The 21,136-nt window shown below is 37.1% G+C and overlaps 3 protein-coding genes across 3 annotated transcripts; 1 reads left to right on the top strand and 2 right to left on the bottom strand.

Annotated features, from left to right (window-relative positions):
• Window positions 1–2,823: 2,823 nt before the first annotated feature.
• Window positions 2,824–3,927, bottom strand: LOC121795272 (protein NRT1/ PTR FAMILY 5.6-like). The gene has a single exon (XM_042193776.1). It carries the CDS (start codon window positions 3,925–3,927, stop codon window positions 2,824–2,826), a length of 1,104 nt encoding a protein of 367 aa, XP_042049710.1.
• A 7,700-nt stretch (window positions 3,928–11,627) lies between these two features.
• LOC121794614 (protein NRT1/ PTR FAMILY 5.11-like) lies at window positions 11,628–13,538 on the bottom strand. Its single transcript, XM_042192861.1, has 3 exons — window positions 13,454–13,538; window positions 13,108–13,334; window positions 11,628–13,025 (listed from the first exon to the last, which is right to left on the bottom strand). The coding sequence occupies exons 1-3, from the start codon at window positions 13,530–13,532 to the stop codon at window positions 11,865–11,867; spliced, it is 1,467 nt and encodes a 488-aa protein (XP_042048795.1). The 5' UTR covers window positions 13,533–13,538; the 3' UTR covers window positions 11,628–11,864.
• Window positions 13,539–15,972: 2,434 nt separating this feature from the next.
• On the top strand, window positions 15,973–18,235 carry LOC121793534. The gene is made up of 2 exons (XM_042191558.1): window positions 15,973–16,829; window positions 16,918–18,235. The coding sequence occupies exons 1-2, from the start codon at window positions 16,075–16,077 to the stop codon at window positions 18,167–18,169; spliced, it is 2,007 nt and encodes a 668-aa protein (XP_042047492.1). The 5' UTR covers window positions 15,973–16,074; the 3' UTR covers window positions 18,170–18,235.
• The last annotated feature ends 2,901 nt before the right edge of the window (window positions 18,236–21,136 follow it).

Genomic DNA, 21,136 nt, shown 5'->3' with positions numbered 1-21,136 from the left:
GCCATGTTGAGCTATCTCATCCACGTAGTAAAGTCCTTGTTTCTCAGTGCCACGCCCAAGAATCCTCCTTGTCTGAATATCCTGTAATATACAGAAAGTGGGGTGCATCAGAAGTGTACAATTCAAGTCTCTAGTCACATGACTTATGGACATCAATCTCTGAGATAGCGTAGGAACATGTAGACAATTTGACAAACATAGAGTAGGAGATATATTGATAGTTCCCGACCCAACAACAGTAATCAACTCCCCATTTGCAGTTCTAATAAATGTATCAGCAATTTCACCATAGCTACTAAAATCATTTCTATCCGGGGTCATAGTATCTGTGGCTCCACAGTCAAAAATCCAACCCTTATTGCTCGATCTATCATTATTATAAACATGAAATGCAGCGGAAATAGTTTCTAACGGTGCAAAGGGGTTGTTTGACATAAAACTGCAAATATTTGGGCTTTTTCGAGAATTTTCCATATTCTGGGGCCGTGTTTGATAACCCATAGGATCTGGGGGTCTAAATGAAATATCATGGGGTCCAATTTGTAATAAACATTTCTTCTTGGGGTCAAAAGTAGAGTAGGGAAAAATACAAGGGTTTGGTTTTAAACCAAACCCTTTACCTTCATAGACGGCGCCGCTCGTCTTCCTCAGCTCCTCCGCCCTCTCGGCGAAATTGCCGACTCTACGAACGCCGTCGCCGCCGGTCGAAGCTCCAGCCGACGATTTCCCTTGGCCAGTCGCCGTTTCCCTATTTCCGGCACCAATTCGAGCGGGATGCCCCTTCTCATCTACGCTGACTGCGAGCTTTGCTTGAGCTCTCTCATTCTGTTTCTCCTCCCACCACTTCGGATATCCGATTAGAAGGAAGCATTCCCCCCGGGAGTGTCTCGGTTTCCCGCAATGAGAACAGATTAGCCGGGATTTGTCTGGCCTGCTTCCCGGTCGGTGAGTGGTCGTGGTGGGTCGTGGTGGTCCGCGCGAGTTGGGGCGTTGGCTCTGGGCAGCGAGGCCGTGCCCAATTCCTCCTCCTGTCGACGAATCGGATGCTCTGCCGTCGTCGTCTCCGGTGGGTGGGGGGGCTGTGTTGATACTCCTCCGGGCAGCCTCCCTCTTTACCCAACCGTAGGCCTCTCGGCCTCCTATCTTGACTTTCGTCAATCTGGACCAGATCGGGTAGTCCTTTTCGTTCAGTTTGAACGTGACAGTAACGTTCTTGTTGTTCCTTAACTTTGTTGGTGTTTCCAGATCCGTTTTTGTATCCTTCTCGGTGTCTGACATCGTTTCTGATGTAGGGTTTGATTTCTGTGGTTGATTTGGTTATGAGGTCGAGAATTTGGTATATTGTGGCTATGATGATATTGTTCTGAGCCAAGATCATTCCTGCTCTGATACCATGTTAAAGTATCGGTAGAATCGATATATTATTTCTGAATGAATTTACATTATACACATAGCGTCAATATATAGGGCTAAGGACTCATCTATATGGTAAACCTAATTAACATAATTACATTGATTCCAAATCTCCTATACTTGGTAAAGATTGATTCTCGTATATCTTTTCCCTGATTTGGTGCAATCTTCTCCAACAAAATCAAATGATTTGGTGTGAGCGAATAAAAGGAAGAAAGAGAATTGGACAAGAATAGATAGTTAGGAATCTTGTAAGAATAAAAAAAAATGTGTGCTAGATAATTAAAGAGTTTTCTTGTATTTTTGGAGAATGTTGTTTTTGTTTAAAAAACTTGAGTAAAGGCCAAAACTGGTCCTACACATATGTCTATTTTACGATTTTTGTCCTAAATTTTATCTTTTGAATTTTTGCATTCTGAACATTTAAATTCGGATCACAATCGGTCCTACATTAACTGTTCCGTCTATATTTAACGGTCAACGGTATTAAACCCGACTACCACCAAATTAAATTGTAAATATGATTCTTTATTATTTTGAAATTGAAATATTATATTCTGAATTATTTATTCTAAATATATGAAATGAATATAAGATTATGGTTCCATCCCTTCTTCTTAGCTTCTGATCCAGAGATTGAAGTCGACGACGTTGCAGATGGATCACTAACTGAACGGCGCCGACGTTGACCTTTAAATATAGACGGAACAGTTAATGTAGGACCGATTGTGATCCAAATTGAAATGTTCAGGATGCAAAAATTCAAAAGACAAAGTCTAGGATCAAAATCGTAAAATAGGCATATGTTCAGGACCAATTTTGGCCTTTACTCTCAAAACTATAAGCTAAAAATGAAAATGATTGAAAAACGTACAAAGTTTATATTAGATGTGTGTAGGTAAACAAGACAAATCATTAACAACAAAGTTTTATTCCCCTAAAATCGTGCTTTAAATGAAATTAAATCCACAAAATGTTTGTTATTATATAATATTACTGTATCTTACTTTGTTTATAAAATTAAAATTGCCTGGTAAAAATCAACCATATAGTATGTGAAATAAAGTTACAAATTCAAAAGAATTGAATAATATTTGACCAAAAACTGCGAAAATTGTAGAGTAATGAGGTCGGGAATATAAGGAGAATAATAATCATGGTGAGAGAAAGTAATTTAAAATGACCACATGCCCAGAATTCAAACAATAATGGAAAGTCGTAAGTCGTAATCAACCAGACAGTTGATAATATACATTATTAAATTGTTAATAAAGTACTATATATTATTGATTATGTCGTTTACAATTTGCACCCCCTCATTGATTGGTGGGTTGGGTCACTTAGGGGGTTTGTATCATCATAGTATATGGAGTATAATTGTTAGGTAATGTATACCGGTCGACAGTTAATTTATCCCATCTTTTGTTTGTGGTCAAGGTACGCTTTTTGCATTTCTGCGTCTTCCATTAGGAACCACGTGCCTACGTATGACCTCATAAGATCAACGTACAAGAAACCGTTCCAGACACTTAAAATTGACAGAAAATTATAGTACTTGTTGAGTCTACTATTCTCTAGGTCATACTGAAACCATTGGAACTGCTTGCTACCGAAGATGTAGAATTGCTTCATACCGAAGATGTAAACGCAAAGTATACTCAATAAGCTTCCAAACCCCGTTGTAAGTGCTCCCAAACACCGGCCGTGTATCTTATATGGAGGATGAACATTCGACTCAAACACCGATTGAAACCCATCTTTAGCGAATCCCCTTACCAGTCCTAGTAAAAAGAACTGTGGAATTAGCCAATACACGCTCATCACACCGCCACCCCTGTCGTCCGCAGCTATGGAAGCAATGTTGCAGCACAGAATGCAGCACCCTATGCCCATGCCGATTCTCATCAGCTCCACAATCGATATTCTGAATCCCAGCTGTTTGGTTGCCCATCTGGACAATTCTGAGACCATGATCTCCACACACCTCACCAGATTAGCGAGTATGAGAATAGCAAATAGATTGTCGTGGTGAGCAACGAGGGAGGTAGCTTCTAACAAGAAGAAGGTGCTTCCAGAAGCAGAAACCAGGCTTAAACTGGACAAACAGACCCATAACCGCAAGAGAATGATAATCATTCTCCATGTTATACCCTGATGTGGCGCCTCGTCGTTGTCAATCTCCCCGTTATGGTACTGTTCGAAACCCAAAAAGAACACTATGAAGAAAAACATCATCACGCTGATTAAAGCTAGTGCGAGGGTCTTGAAGGGAAATCCAGTTAAAGGCTCCAACTGAGCGAAGATGGCAGCCACAACGGAGACCAGAAACCACCAGAATTTGGTGCATCGTCGTCTCTCTTTATCATTTGTTTCCACCCGGCGCCGCCTAAACTGATCTTCAAGAAATACTCTCAGCGTGACTTTATGCCCCGCTTGCGCCAAACCCAGTAGCCCCAATGCAGGGTAGAAGAATAACCACAAATTAGGCTGCCCTTTATCGTCAGTTTCAGTCATCACATAGAGCATCAGTCCCTACCGTTGTTATTATTATTATTATCACACAAGTAGAAGTTACAAAATTTTGATGCTAAATCATAACAAATCAATAATTGGATAATTTACAAACAAATTTTACACCAAAAATACCTAAAAATGAGACGCTCTTAACTGCATTCTATGAAATTATTGTAATAAAAGAAAATGAAACTTTCCTGTAATTTGATTAGAGATTTTTAGAGCCAATTCCTACATTTCCATTTCCAAATAAATTGTAGATAACTCAACAAAAATCCACATTAACACTATAGTAATTATCCAAATCAACAATAACACCATAATTTGTAAAAGAAAGTTATTACCAATAAGTCAAAATTTTATAAAATTACTATAGTAGTATGCTATATACATAATAACTCTTTCATATGCCATTAGTTGTTTCATTGAGGATCTACACGGATTTTAAGAAATATGTAAAGGATTATTGGAAAGTTAATGGACTGTGAAAATAATTTTATCAAAATAGTAAGTAATTAAAAATGGGACAACTAATACTGAATTTTCCAAAATGATGGAAGGAATAATAGAATAGATCCCTGGATAGGATTTCAATATAATACATAATCCAAATCCAAAACTTAAAGGAATAATATATATCCAGTACATATGGTCATAAAAAATGGTTTTGGGTCCATGGATCTGGATCCAAGATCCATTGTCATCCCTACCATTAAAGATGGAAGGAATGAACATGTATTATAGATGAAGAAATGATCCTATTTTAGGTACAAAGGTAGTAATGGAAAAAACACATGTATTATGAGTATAAAAAATTGTACTATTCTGAGTAAAAAAATAGTGAGTCGTACATTAGAATGAGTAACTGAATTGATATATTAAGCATACTAGCATGAGCTTATGTCTATGATAATAACAGCCTATTAGTAGTACTATATTTTATGAACATATCAAAATGACATAAAATCAATTTATTAGTCAATTAGACTTTTCAATTCCTTGTATGTCGCTATCGTGTTGGCTTTTGAAACCAAAATTACCCTTATTTTTCAACTCTTCAAAATTACCCTTATTTTTCAACTCAACTCTTCAAAATTAGTTCAAAGTTGTATATTAATTCCCAAATAATGAAGCAGGATATATACTCCTAGATTTTCCACATTGTTGTCGTCGTCTAGTTTAAATTGTGTAATCTTTTTATTTAACATTTAGAGTGTCAAAGCTTGCAACGGACAAATCTAATGATTTGATAATAACTACTCACGGCGATGCAAACTGTAGTGGAGAAAACCACCATTCGGAAACGGCCCAAGCGGCTCCTATTAACGTCGGTTGCATAACTGAATATCGCTACGAATAAAAAGGTTGCTGCTTCATGCGAACTAACGACAATCGCAGAAATCCGGAGGTCGTACGCCTTCCACGCCTTGACGAGGCGCGTGATCAAGATGTCGAGAAAAGTTTTCTCCACCATCATGTAGCTCCATATGAGCCCTGCGTTTTTGTAGCACAATCAATATATATATTTATATAAATATATAATCATAATGAGGACATTGAATTTGGTAGATATTTTACCTAAGATGAAAATGATGGATTTGGTAGTAATGCCACTGGGGTGAGGAAAACAGGTTGGGTCTTCTAGGTTGGGGGAATCCATGCTGGAAATTTAATCAGTTTACATATGCATATATAGGATTAATATTTACTCGTCTCTTCTCAACTTGACCATATACTACTGTATTATTATTCCAATGCTAGCTTCCTCCCATCTGCTTGACAGCAATCAACTTTGTCCACAGCGATGGAGGATTGGGTCACAAGATTCGCCAAACGTGTCTCACATAGTTTTGAAAACAAAGAAAGACTGTTTCCAATCGGTGGCCTAACGTGTCTAAAACTTCACCCTAGTCAAAAACTCACGACCAACAATCATCAAAATTTTCAGGAAAAATAAAAAAATTTAATGACAGCGAATCACTACATACAAAATCCGAATTTATTAGTCACCATCCCATTCTTCCAACTCCAATACATACAATCGAACTTCTCGAGCCTTCTAGGAAAACATGTCTCCGTTCATGCTGGGGTTTTTTCTTCTTTTGTTCTAAACTAAAACTTAGATTCCGTGATTGTACTGGAGTTTTTTTTATTCCGTGTTTGGGAGAGACGCATGACCCTCATGCGTCTCCTTTTAATGAAACGCATGATCATTATGCGTCTTTGTGAGAGACGCATGAGGGACATGCGTCTCTCAATTTTTTCGAATTGTGAGATTGCAAGTGGCAAAACACCCGACCGGGTGATTTGCAAGTGAAAAAACACCCGACCGGGTGATTTGCACAAAGACGCATAATGGTCATGCGTTTCATTAAAAGGAGACGCATGAGGGTCATGCGTCTCTCCCAAACACGGAATAAAAAAAAACTCAAGTACAATCACGGAATCTAAGTTTTAGTTTAGTACAAAAGAAGAAAAAACCCGTTCATGCTGCAAACTCTATCCAATCTTAAAGAGCCGTAAGGCCATGCTGAAGCCCATTGTTCTTATGTTATCGAAGTCACAATTTAGAGCACCACAAACATATGTTTATCATCTTGAAATCCAATGTCTTCAAAAGCCCAAATTCTAATACATACGTTATCTAATTTTATACGTGAATCTAGAGTATATTGTATAGTTATCGTTATTATTAATTTACACTCTATATTAGCATTTAACCTCTTTATATTCCTACTATAAATATATGAGTAGTTTTTATTAACAATAATAAATTAAAAAATAAAATTATTATTTGTATCATTAACCCACAATTTCGTTGACCGCGTATATTATAATTTGGTCGTTATTCTTTTAATTCAATGTTGCATTACTCTCATATATTACTCCATTTATAAAGTATATGGAGTATGGGTTATGTTAAAATGCATACAACATGTCATCCATAATTAAGATCAATACTACACCATTAGATCTTAAACTGAGTGGATGTGAAATATCAACAAAAAAGTAAAATAATCAATCTGTTACTCCCTCCATCTCAACTAAGTTGAATCGTATTCCTTTTTGGAATGTCACAACTAAGTTGTGCCATTTTGTTTTTTGACAAAAAACAATACATTCAATCATTCTCACTTTATTCCATCATCTACTTTACTCTCTCATTTATCTTTCTTACTTTATTTCTCTCTCCTACTTTTCAACCCAATTTCTTAATCAATGTGCCTAAAAGTTGTGACTCAACTTAGTTGGGACGGAGGGAGTATAACGTAATAATTTTCACGGTTTTTTATATCAACATAGTGTATTACAAATATCAACACAAAGACATGAAAATTTCAACACAAGTAAAAATATCAACACAGTTTTATTGATATTTTACATGCATTATAAAATTTTTTGATACATTTATTGATTGTTTATAACATATACGATAATTGAAATAAAAATTGTAAAATTTCATCATCTGATCATCGTCGAAACATATGCAATTGGGATCTCGTGAGAATCTTTATGAAATTATCTTTAATTTGATATATTTTTTATGAAAAAATTATTTAAATGAGAGAGTTACGTAAATTTAAAGTTTAAGATGACTTTAAGGAGGAAGAAAGTGGTTAGTTTAATTACCATATATAAGAATTGACATTAATATACTTTAAATTTTATTTAATAATTTGAATTTTAAAAAAATATAATCCACTAAGAATTATTTCAATTAATCACGCCCTTATACAGTGTTATTTATATAAACTACTATCTTAAGTTTAGTCGTGGATACAAGTTACCAAAAGATGATCTCAATACAATATAGAGAGATCGAAGAGGCATCCAGAGAGAATAGGTCAGCACATGCGATTAGGTTTGAGAGAAAAGGGATTAGTGACATGGAACTTGAAAGGACACAGGATGCAAATGATATATACATCCACAGGTTTCATCTTACACCAATTGATCTATTACACCAATTGACAATAAGGAGAATGATCTATATATTTATTTAGTGATTTCAAAGTCCTCTTTGTTGGGTACCGGTGGTGCACACCCGAACTCCACATTAGTATGATATTGTTACTGACTCATTTACTAATTTCATTTACTCACAAAAAATATGTTACTGACTCACCAGTGGGCAGGGAATTAGATGTGAACTTTACACACATAAAACATGCATGTAGAGGGAGAGAATTAATGTCACAAAGCCTTATGAAATCCCTCATTTCTTCAATAAAAAAATATCTTCCACCTACGTAGTTAGCGATAAGAGAAATCGACAAACATGGGTTTTGTTCATTGATCAAGAGTGTTTGTATGATATATACAAACTATAATTATAACAATATATCATTCCAAACAAAATGAAGAAAAGTAGAAAAGTCAGAGGGAGAGAAGAAGAAGTGAGGAAATGAAGAGAGACACACGGCTGTGTTTTTCATAATAAAGAATATTAGAAAACCTAACCTAGCTAGTAATTTATTGTAAGTAATTAAATTAGGAAATCGGGTTATACCTGATTTTCCCTAAATATAGTTACCTGATTTGATCCGATATCCGACGATTTTCGGATAGAATAGGGAAATATCCGATAGCTGATATCCAAATGGTCTCTATCATTGCTATGCGTAATTTATTTATTTTTATTTAATATAAAAAGGATATAATAACAATTAGCAAATTTAAGGCATATGATCGTAATGTCAATATAGTAGTATAATAAAAATATCAACACGGGTATATATCAATGATTCTTTTTTTGTTCATAATATTAGTAATACTCCAGGCTTGATAATATTGGGTCTTGATTTGATGATCTAATGATTACTAATAGTACTATTTAATTATAATTAACATTTTAAAGATTAGTGGGCATTTTAATAGCATCCATAAGTAATAAAATTATATACTCCCTCTGTCCCAAGGAAGATGACCCCTTTCTTGGACGGCATGAGATTTTATGCATCTTTAATAATGGGTCATCTTAGTTAGGACAAATTAAAAATGAAAGTAAGTCATCTTTAGTAGAACAGAGTGAGTACAATAGTATTAGTATTTTTTATTTGCTAACAGCAGCAACCGCGCATACTAGTTGTGATGGAATATAGTGCCAAAGAGTGGACTCAGGACATTGATAGACACGTTGACTTGGATAGATTCAAAGGCATAGAAAGATCATTTTAGACCATCTCCAATAATACATTAAAACCTAAAATGAGATAAATAATTAGTCCAACAATACTCTAATTCTAATCCCATTTTTTATTTTTGAGTAAAAAATAATACTCCCTCCGTCCCGCACTACTCGCACCTTTCCTTTTGGGCACGGAGATTAAGGAATGAGTGATAGACAAAGTCAACAATTACGGCTGTAGGTATAAATTGTTACTAAAAGTGGAAAGAGTGCAAATAACTTGGGACGCCCAGAAAGGAAATAAGTGCAAGTAGTGCGGGACGGAGGGAGTAGTACTTATTTTTAAATTTACACTAAAAAAATAAAAAACTTTTTCAAATTTTGTATGTAAAAATGGCATGATATAGAGAATATTCTTTTAAATTTAGTGTAAATGGTTGTAGTAAAATCATATTTGATGTGATATTTATACTAAAATGTGATTGAATTTAGTGTAAATGTTTGGAGATGTTTTTAGTACTCCAATCAGGACGAATAATCATAAAAATTCATGATAATAAAAATAGCAAAAATATTCCTATCAGTTAATCATTTTGTATATCACATGATCCGATCTTGAGTGTCTAGTTGAAAAAATAAGAGCGAAAACTAATCAAAACTAGTCAAGTGTAACCTTATTTTTCTAAATTGATCAGCCACTGTCCAATTTTTCTTCATTCAAGTAATATACCCGGTCTCCATCATTTAAAGAATTATTTTATCATTTTGAGTTGTCCACGATTTATACAATCATTTACTTCTTCCGTCCCCTATTAATTGTCCACTTTCATTTTTTTAACATAAATGGTAAGTAGGTCTCACATTTCACTAACTTATTCCACTCACATTTTATTATAAAACTAATATATAAAAGTGACTCATATTCTACTAACTTTTTTCGATCAACTTTCCTTTACATTTCTTAAAAACCCGTGCCGGAACCAAAGTGGACAATTATTGGGAGGACGGAGGGAGTACTTTATTCCACTTTTGGTATGATGATCTCATATTTCACCAACTTTTTACACTCACAATCCAATATAAATGTGTACTTTAAATGGGTCCCAGTCCCACATTCCCCTCATTTTCTCCCTTTACTTTTTTCACAAAGTCAAATACAAAAATCCGTACCAAGACAAAAGGGCTCTTTAAACGGCGAATGGAGGGAATATTAGTTTTAATAACCAAGGAGTCGAATGTTTTGTTACTCTTCATCTAGATGCATTTATATATACCAATATTTTAAATTTGACGGAAAAGTGAATAATTCAAGATATTGATTTTTAGTTCAATCAATCGAGCCGGTTCAAGCATCAATTTACAGCCGAACAGGCAGGTCTGGTCCAATTTTAAAACTATGATTAATAGTCATTTTGCGTGGCCAATTTTGAATGTGATGATTTTAAAACTATGGGAAGGGCGGATTGTGCAGGGGATGTCCTAGTGACGTGGCAGTGGGATGGGAAGTCCTAGTGACGTGGCAGGAGGTGTTTTTGGGATGTCCTAGTGGATGTCCGACCGGGACATCCGCCCACTGGAGATGCTCTAATAGAAATTAGATGTTTCTTGCTAACCTCTGAATCCTTTTCAATTATCTTTTCGAGCCAGAGTTTGAAAACCGAACTGGATTGGCCAAGTTGGCCGGGAATCGACCCGATGCCCGGTCCGATTAAGACAGAAAAAATTGCCAAACCTTTGGGCCGCTATTAACCAGATTAATCGGTCGGACCAATCTTTAAACTGTCAAACCGTTGAACCGATTTTTTTATATTTAGTTTTTTACTGTTTTAGTGAATGCAACATGGCCAGAAAATGCACAAAATCTGACACTTGTTAGTTGTTAAGTTCACAATAAAATCATAGTATACTCATAGTAGTTTAACTTTCAAAACCAACCAACAGTTGAACCAATTTTTTTTATTTTTTTATACTCGTTTTTTAAGCGAACGCAACCTGGCGGAAGGAACCAGCGATGGGCGGCCAACCGATTTAAATAAATCCGTCACTATTTTTACGTCAAAGTTTGACATCAGTAAAATATTATCTAGTTGTAGGATGTTGCCTGAATTATTGATGCACGATAGATTACAATATTAAGGCAACTAGTATTTACTTAATCTTGAATCTTACCTAGAATAATGTTCGGTTTGCAAGATTGTATCCGAGATTAAATTAGTAGTGTGTTTGGTTCATGAGATTTAATCTCACAACTCAATCCTAGATGAATAATCATGGGATATCTAGTCATAGCTAACCCCATATGACTAAAATAATCTTACAATTCAATCCTAGATTACATCTTGGTATTATTTTATCTAGGAAACCGAACACCACCGGAGTATATTAGTATATTGATTCTTCAACTTGAGGATATAGTCAATCCCCAAAGCGCAAGACAACTTTGTCTACACGTATAAAAAACGTGACACTGCACGCTATTAGACAACAATTTATACTATACATTAATTTGTTATTTTTTGGTGTTGAATGTTGATCATCTGTTGGGATTTCTGGTGTGAAGATTGCTTCGTAGTTTAGCATCAATAAAAACATATAAACAATGGATTTACATAAGCAAGGGATGTACCTTGTTTGTTACAACAACATTTTTAAAAGCAACAACACACCTGCCACATCTTGGCAAATGAAGTAAAATATGATAACAAATAAAAACAAAAAAGAAAAAAAAATATAAGCCGCAGTTTAATTTTATGAAATCATGGCAGCTTATGAACATGCATGCATGTAAATCAAACGCAATTCATGAATTTCACCAAGACTTGTCTTTCATCTTCTTGTCGTCATGATCATATTTCCCGGAGCTTCCTTCTGGATTGTGCATTCTGCTATCCATTACTCTACCACCTCGTTTTTGTTTGAGTTTCCCTAGGAAAGGTTGGGCTAGGTACCAACCCGCGATCCAACAGTAAAGCATAGCATTCGCAACACTTAAAACAGCCAAAAAACTATAATACTTGTTGAGGCTACTGGTGTCTACATTGTTCTGGAACCATTTGAAATTCTTCCCGCTGAAGATGCGAATGCAAAGTATGCTCAATAAGCAACCAACTCCTCGCGCGAGCTCTCCCAACGCCCACCCGTATTTCCTTACCTGAGACTCGTACAACGATTGAAACCCGTCTTTAGCTAGTCCCCTCACCAGTCCCAGTAGAAAGAACTGTGGAGTTAGCCAATATACGCTCATTTTGCTACCACCTGCTCCGTACTTCCTGTGTGTCGAAACACCCACAGCGAAGTTGCAGCACAGCACGCAGCACCACATTCCCATGCCGATTCTCACCAGCTCCATCTTCTGTATGTTGTATCGCTTTTGCTCCTTGAGTTTTATTATTACGAGGCTGCAGGATTCTGAGACCACAAACCCCGTGAATCTAGTCAAGTTGTCGAGTAAGAGAATGACAGGTATAATATATTCCCGGTCACTAAGCGTGATGGCTTCTAAGAAGAAGAAGGTGCTTCCCGAAGCAAAAACTATGCTTAAAACGGATAAACAACCCCACAACGCCAAAATATTCACTGGCCTCTTTACTTTTGCAATCGAAGTAACGTTGTGTTTCCTCTCCTTATCATCGGAGTAGTAATCAAAACCAAATGTGAACACTAAGAAGAAACATCCCATCACAACGATTAATACTTTTTCGAGTTTTTTCAAGTCGAATCCCGTTAAAGGCGACACCTGAACGAAGAGGGCAGCCAATGAGGAGACTAGAGACCACCAGAATTTGGTGTGTTGTTGTCTCTCATTGTCGTCGCCATACTTCGACCTAAACTGGTCGTCGAGAAATGCTTTCAGCGTGACGGCCAGCGCCCCTCGCCCAAAAGCCATTATCGCCATAGCAGGGTAGAATAACCCTAAACTAAGCTGCCATTCATCGTCATTTCCAGCCTCCGCGAAGCTGTGTATCAATCCCTGCCAATATTATTATTATTATTATGATTATTATCACACACTGCAACTAACAAATCTATTAATTTGATAATGACAGACTTACGATGAAGAAAAATGTAGTGGAGAAAACCACCATGAAGAAACGGCCCTTGTAAACCTTGATTCTGTTACTTGCGTAGGAGGAGATCAGTATGAGAAGAACGTACAATAGTTCCAGCAAATTCACGACGCCCACAGAGCCTAGGAGGTCATAATTATTCTCCGTGGCGAGACGCGTGATTAATATGTTGACAAATGTCTGCTCCACCATCTTGAAGCTCCATATGAGCCCTGAGTTTTTGTAGCACACTCAATACATATCATAATAATAATAATAATAATAATAATAATAATAATAATAATAATAATAATAATAATAATCCAGTAGATGTATTTTGCGATGTTTTTACCTAGGATGAACAGAATTGATTTTTTGAAGTCGATGATGTGCTTACTAAACATGCGTAAGACTTCTTTCATGAGAAACATGGCTGAATAGTATCACCGAAGCTTGTTTGGTTACATGTGTTTGTATACATATATATTGGAAAAAAATTCATGAAATGGTTGTTGTTGACAATTTCCATGATTTTGAGTTGACAATATTTTCCGACGTGTAAGTTTCATTGTAAAGGCATGTTGGATGAATAAATGAAAAGTGGTTGACTTCCTCCCAAAATAAGATACTAATTATTAAAATGACAAAACTATCCTTTAAAATAAATGGAAATCCCCATTTTATCCTAATTAAACCTAATTCCTTCCGGTATACTCCCTTCCTCCCTTAAATTTTGCATTTTGACCATGCACAAGTTTTGAAAAGGTAATAAAAAATGAGTTGAATAAGTTAGTGGAACGTGAGACTTATATTTAAATATTAGTTTAATAATAATATATGAGTGAAATAAGGTAGTGAAATGTGACAAATTTTGTGGGACATGTGGAAATGGAAATACGTAACAAATTTTCAGGGATGAAGGGAGTATACAGTAGTATTGATTTTAAAAGGGCTTAGTTGGGCCTAAGAGATGGACATGAGCCCAAAGAGCATTGATGATAGGGCCAATTCATATTTGTATACACAAATTATTCTAAATACTTTAACCACTATAAAGTCAATGAGTCAAGATACACCTGTGTCGGGTCAACGTTGAGTCGTTGACTCTCGTCCTAACCCGGATTAAGTTTCAAGCAATCACGATGGCAAGAAAATCGAATGACAATAGGAATAGTTAAAAAATTACATCATAAATTCACTCTCCAAAATCCTATCAAAATTTCAACTTGATGCGTGGATTCAAGAATCCATTTGTTCCCCAATTCCAAATATCTCATGGTGGTGTAGGCTGGGCCTTTCTATCACAAGTTCGGATTTGGGCCATGGTGGTGTAGCATAAAGATGTTATTATTGTAGTGATTGCAACCAACAACTAAGGTGCTCATTTTCATGCTACCTCACTTGATATCAATAAATTGTTAGTTTTGATTTAATTGTTATCTATTTGTTCTAAACTTGAAAGCATAATACATAATGATTGAGTTATATATTTTTTCCCTCCATTATTTAAAGTCTTAGTATTCTTTTGTCTCCTATGTTCGAACTTTTATATCCATTCAGTTTGTGCTGTTGAAAAACTGAAATGCTGAAAGCACAATACATAATGATTGGGTATATATATTTTGTCACATGAATCAATAAAAGAAAAAAGAGATTGTTGGAGTGAAGTGACAATTGAGTGAAATATTTTGTGTTCTGATACATACATTATTCTTTGTCAAATTTTTCTTTCTCTTTTCTTTTGCTTTTCCTTTTCCTTTATCTCAACTTATTTAATTAGGGTAGATTAAAGTAAATAGTTCTATGAACGAATGGATTGTATCGAGTCCTCTTTGATACAGTCTTTAAACCTAAAATTTTCAATATTAGATCTTATGAAGAATATATTTCAGATTGATCACATATATAATACTCCCTCCATCCCAAGGTAGATGTCACACTTGGGAGATGGCACGGGATTTTAGGAGATGTTATTTTGTGTGTTAAGTGGTGAGAGGAAATATAAATTTATAATTGATGTGAGAGGGAACTTTTTTCAAAAGAAGAAATGTGACATCTTTTGTGGGACAAACTAAAAAGGAAAGTGTGACATCTACCTTGGGACGGAGAGGGTATCTCACTTCTATGAATGTGGACATTCTACTTTTATATTTCCATTATATATGAGTGTCATTATTCTTTTCTTTCATATTTTCTCTCATATCTTATATAAGATGATTATATGATTATATAAGATGATTATATGATTAGATATAACAGCTATTCTAAAATTACTTATTTAATTATGAAATTAGTCACATGATCAATCTGATCTATTCAGTTTGTGCTCTTTAAAAAAGAGAAATCCTCAAAGCACATACATTATAATTGAGAATAAAACATTTAGTCACATGCATCAAGAAAAGAATTATTCCTCAGTGAAATTAGGCCATCATTATGATAAAAGACAAAGAGAATGCCAAAAAAAAAGAGATTCTTTGAGTGAGATACTTTGTCGTTGTGATACAGTATTCTTTGCTGAGGTTGGATATTTTATATGATGGTGGTGATCAATGCTAGCTCTAAAATGTTTTAAATATATGATATTTTGTTTGTCAGTTATTGTGAGAAGTGGAAGTGGAAGAGGAAGAGGAAGAGGAAGAGGAGGAGGATGGAGAAGAGGAAGAGGAAGAGGAAGAGGAAGAGGAAGAGGAAGAGAAGGAAGAGGATGAAGAGGAGAAGGAAGAGGAGGAGGATGAGAAGGAAGAGGAGGAGGAGGATGAAGAGAAGGAAGAGGAAGAGGATGAGGATGAAGAGGAGAAGGAAGAGGAGGTGGATGAGAAGGAGGAGGAGGAGGAGGAAGAGGAGGAGGAGGAGGAAGAGGAGGAGGAGGAGGAGGATGAAGAGGAGAAGGAAGAGGAAGAGGATGAGGATGAAGAGGAGAAGGAAGAGGAGGACGATGAAGAGCAGAAGGAAGAGGAGGAGGAGAAAGAGATGTTTGATCATTGGATGCACAAGCATCCACTTACTTTGGTGGAAACTCAAAGAGGAAATCAATGTTATGGTTGTGAACAACCGTTTAGTAGTGGAGAGCAAGCTTATGGATGCAGCAAGAGATGTTGGGATTCAAAATTATTTCACGAAGAATGTGTATCAATGGCGAGAAAGATACAACATCCATTGCATCCTCAACACATACTCATCCAAAAACGGCATCGATATTGGTGGGAACGTCATTCACTTAAGTGTGAATTTTGTGAAAGGTTGACATGGGGAATTTGTTACAGATGTACAAGCTCAGGATGTAAGTTTCAGATGCACTTGAGATGCGCGCAAGGAGGTGACGTGGTGGATGCAACAGAAGATGACGATGATGAACAAAGGCGGGCTGTGATACATCATCCAAGTCACCCCAAACATGAATTGAAGTTGTTGAGGAGATGGTGTTCCTTCAAATGCAATGCTTGCGGCACCACACGCAAGGGGAGTTCATATACATGCATCAATGAAGCTTGTCAATATTGGATCCATGAGAGATGTGCATCCTTGCCTCTAACCATCGAAAGGAAAGACCACCATCACTCTCTCGCTCTTTCATTTCATGTCCCACTTGAATATATCAAGTTTGACTACAAATGTGATGTTTGCAGCAAATTTTTGTTCCCCCAATATTGGGTATATCATTGTCAACTCTGCAGATATATTGTCCACATCCAATGTGCCTTCAACAAGCCGCCTCGTACCATTAAGTATGTGCTAGCATAGTGTAATTTGAATCTTCATTAATGTCATTACTTGTAATCCTTCAATTATCTTAGTTTTTGTCCTTTCCAACAGAAATGACGCTGATGCATCCAATCGAAAAGACACGATCCATCTTCCAACAGACGAGGTGGTTGAGGAACTAATTACACCCTTTGTGATGAAACAAAGGGGAGGAAGAACATTGATACCACCCATCATCCCTCGTGTTGATGACTTGGTGAATGCGAAGTATAAGTTCCGTCATCACCGACATAAACTCACTTTAGTCTCATCATCCCCTCATGACCATCAAATCGAGGAAGATGAAGAAGAAGAAGAAGACGAGGAGAATTATGGGAAAAGATCAGAGTTAATATGTGACTGCTGCATCACTCCCATCTCTTCTTGCTATATGAGTTGCAGCGAATGCAAATATAATCTTCACATGGCGTGCTTTCACTTGCCACCTCGCATCTCCTCTCTTCCAATCCACGAAGATGATCACCGGCTACTTCTTCAATCTCCCAACAAACTTAAACCTTGGAAGTACAAAAGTTGCAGTGTGTGTAAGTATGATATGAATGGGCTGTTCTATGCTTGTGTGCATTGCGACTTCAAAGCAGACGTCAAGTGTGCTTGTATGCCGGATACCATACATCACACGGCCCACCCGAAGCATCTCCTCAAGTTTGTGACTAGTTCGGATATGTTCCCTAAATTGTTCTCATCAACCTTGGTTGTTTCCTTGTTGTGTGCAGCTGGTTGTGGTCTGCCTGCATGTTTACATGATTGCTACAGGTGCAGCAGCAACTCATGTGATTTCATTGTGCACCTTCGTTGCGTTTTGCTGCCGGCATCAGTGACCAGCTCTAGATGGGACAAGCACCACCAGCTGCCCTTGACGTACAACGCCACTCTCAACCGTCCCGGTGATTTCTACTGCGATCAGTGTGAAACGCAGATGAATCCCAAGAGATGGATGTATCATTGCCGCCACTGCGATATATCCTTCCATCCAGATTGCTTCAAAACTACATCTGGCGAGTGGAGAAACATCAAGCTGGGGCAGGAGTACGAGAACGACGAAGCTCACCCACACGCTCTCACCTTTCAACTTCTCACCACAAAACGCCGCTGCGACATTTGTGGTGAGGATAGGCATGAGCAAGAAGGGTTTCACTGTGCGTCGTGCAACTTCTTCGTTTGTCTCAAAAACTGCGGTAAAGAAATGATCAGAAATGGAGACATGAAGGCCGTCCGGCTGAGAGAAATATATGCTTCGAATCGATCAATCAATCTGAGTAGTTTATCATTTGAAATGATCATTATTCATGGCTTAATCTGAGTACATGAAAACTCTTATCATTGATCGGAGTTTCAAACATGCAGGCGAAAATCTGAGGTGTCGAAATCATGTCCAAAAGAAGATCTTGATGTACATATTATAATTGATGTATATTAGTTTTAAATAATACTCCACCCCTCCACAAAATAATATCCCAATTTGTTACATCCACGATTTAATGTCCTAAAATATAATTTTACCTTGTTAATAAGTGAATCATAGTAAAATGACTTCATACTACTATCATAATTGAATCATTTGAATCATTACCTTGTTAATCGTGTTTCAATTTAGTACATTCAGTTATTTTTGTTTAAACGTTGTTAACTTTATACTTACATGGCTCACCAACCATAAAATAATATTTTTTGAACCAATATAAAACAGTGATAATACTTTTTGTATTAACATAAAACAATTATGAAATATTTTGTACTTCATATAGACAAAGAGTTAACGTCATTTAAACAAAAATAACGGAATGTACTAAATTGAAACACGAATGAAACTTTTTGTATAATTTATATAAATTTCAAACTTTTTTACTGATATGAAACAATATGAAACATTTGTACAAGTTATGAATTTATCCCAAGAAAATACGATTCAAACTATAGTGGTTGAAAGCGGAAGAGAGCACTTAAAAGACAAAATAAATCAACTACTGTAATTATTAAGAAATTACCACAATAATTTATTTTGTGAATTCGAAAAGCTTCGATTTTTATGGATTTAGGGTTTAGGGTTTTGATTCTAGTCACCTCTCTTCTCTACGCATTCACGAACCACCATCTCCGCCTTAGCAGACTTTGGGCCCACCACCGCAAAAGGTGAGACCAATAAGCAAGAAAACCAGGTTGATGTTTGATGGCTTTTTGTTGGATTTTTATTGATTTTTTAATATAGTAATTAAATAGACCTCAAGATTTATTTTCCTTTTTCTATCTTCTAGATTTCTGCTTTTACTTTGTTATACATAGTTAAAATGGATTGCTCTTACCTATCCAATATCTAGAATCGTTTGTTGATATCTAGTTTGATTATCTTTTAACTAGAATCTGATTTGGAATGTTATGAAGATAGTCTATAGCTTTATTTGATTGGCATATGTGGTTTGTCATCTGTGAATTTTTATACTTGCTTAACTTCTTGTTTTAGTGTTTGTGGATTTTCTTCAATGCTTAGCTACTTCTTGTTTCATTTGTTTTTATCCCTATTTGTACAATAAAGACTCTTGGACTAGAATTTTGAAAGACAATATGGTATGGACTTGGTTTAGTCTAAACAAATCAACACTAGTTAACATTGTGTCCATTCCATTTATTAAGGAATAGTATCATTTAATGCTCAAACATTTGTTGTTAGGAGGGGATGATTTTGATTCCACTCTTACTGTGACTACTACTACCAGTCTTCCTCAATTCTTTACTTTATTTTGCTTTTTTTTTTCTTCTCTTTTGCAATTATCTCACCTTAATATATTAGGGGTAGGATTGTTAATGCACAAAAAAGCAGGTATATTGGAGTATATGTTATTTTGTCTTTTGATTTTAGAATTGGGTAAAAACTTCAATAGAAAAAAATTGGGTGTGCTCTGATGGATGTCACTCGCTCCGTTAGAGGTGTTATGATACGAACCTCTATTATTATTATTATTATTATTTTGTTTAGATATTATAGGGATTTAGCATATCTTTTTTCTATATCTTTGTTTTCTTATTCATTAAGTCAGTAGCATTATAAATAGGATAGACTGTTATCTTTTTTATTCATTCAATCAATATATGAAATTATCATTCTTTTGGCTCAATTGAGTAGCAAACAAGAAACATCTCCTAAGGTTGCCGACGAGGCTGATCTCGCGCTCAACCGCTCCTTTTTTTGCTGTCCAAGTCACGACCCAACGTTGGGCGCTCGACAACGACGACATCTCGTTTCTTGATTTTGTGTGGAAATCGACGTTAAGGAGGACGGTCCTTAACAACTGGTGCTTTCATCCAGAGCTCAGCATCCTCCGTCTGCGTTCATCCATATCCCCAAATAAATCACCACCATTTCTACCGCAACCACGATTCAGTCCGTTAACATGTCATACGACTACGTCGGCTATCGTCGTCGTCAATACGACTTCCCTCAGGCCACACAGCCATTCCGTCCCTACCAGCAGGCCCAACTTCGCCGTGTAACCAGTTGGGACCCTCCGAGCAGCCGGGTGGAAGTACTCCGCCCGCCGTCGTGGCCTGATCCAGAATCACCCTACGTCTCACACCACTTGGATCCACCTGATCGTCGCCCACGGCCGAGATACCAGGCCATCGGGTGCCGCGATAGCGCGCAAGACGCTTGGCCCCGACACCGCGGTGGCTACGTCAAGGGGGGTGGCCACCTATCTGATCGCGGAGATCATCAGACCCAACCCGACAACCGCAACGCGGCGGCACCGCCCAAAGTGCTGGGACCCACCGGCTCAACAGCAGGACCGCGGCTACCGACCGTTGACCGGCCCCGACGATCGGAGACGTGCTGGGACCGACCTCGCCTTCGGGGGGAGGTGAGAGCGCGAGTCCAGCCCGCCTCCCACCAGCCCAGCTACTCCACTGAAAAGCCAACGCGGGACCTGTACAGTCAGCCCGCGCGTGTGACCAGTCAAACTCCAGAGCAGCCACGCCTGCCGCTAATACGGGTCTCCCAAGCGGAGAAGTCAGAACGGTCCAGGTTGGGTCTCTGCTGGCACTGTCCCGAGAAATGGGTGGTGGGACATGTGTGTAAACAACGCATTCTCTGTTATGCGGATGATGGGGAGGAGTTTGAGGAGAACATTCAAGATGAGAATTTAGCCGAAGAGAAAACTGATAATACTCTCACGATAGTATTCGGTGATGATGTTCCCCATGACATTACCGATGTTCACAATGATGGCGCTCCTCTTGATGTTCAAAACAACGAGTCCCATGGAGAGTTCCTCAA

This window comes from Salvia splendens, chromosome 3 (genome assembly GCF_004379255.2).
Source record: "Salvia splendens isolate huo1 chromosome 3, SspV2, whole genome shotgun sequence".
Lineage (NCBI taxonomy): Eukaryota > Viridiplantae > Streptophyta > Magnoliopsida > Lamiales > Lamiaceae > Salvia > Salvia splendens.
Note: the sequence above shows the minus strand (reverse complement) of the source record. Positions and strands in the feature narration are given on the sequence as shown.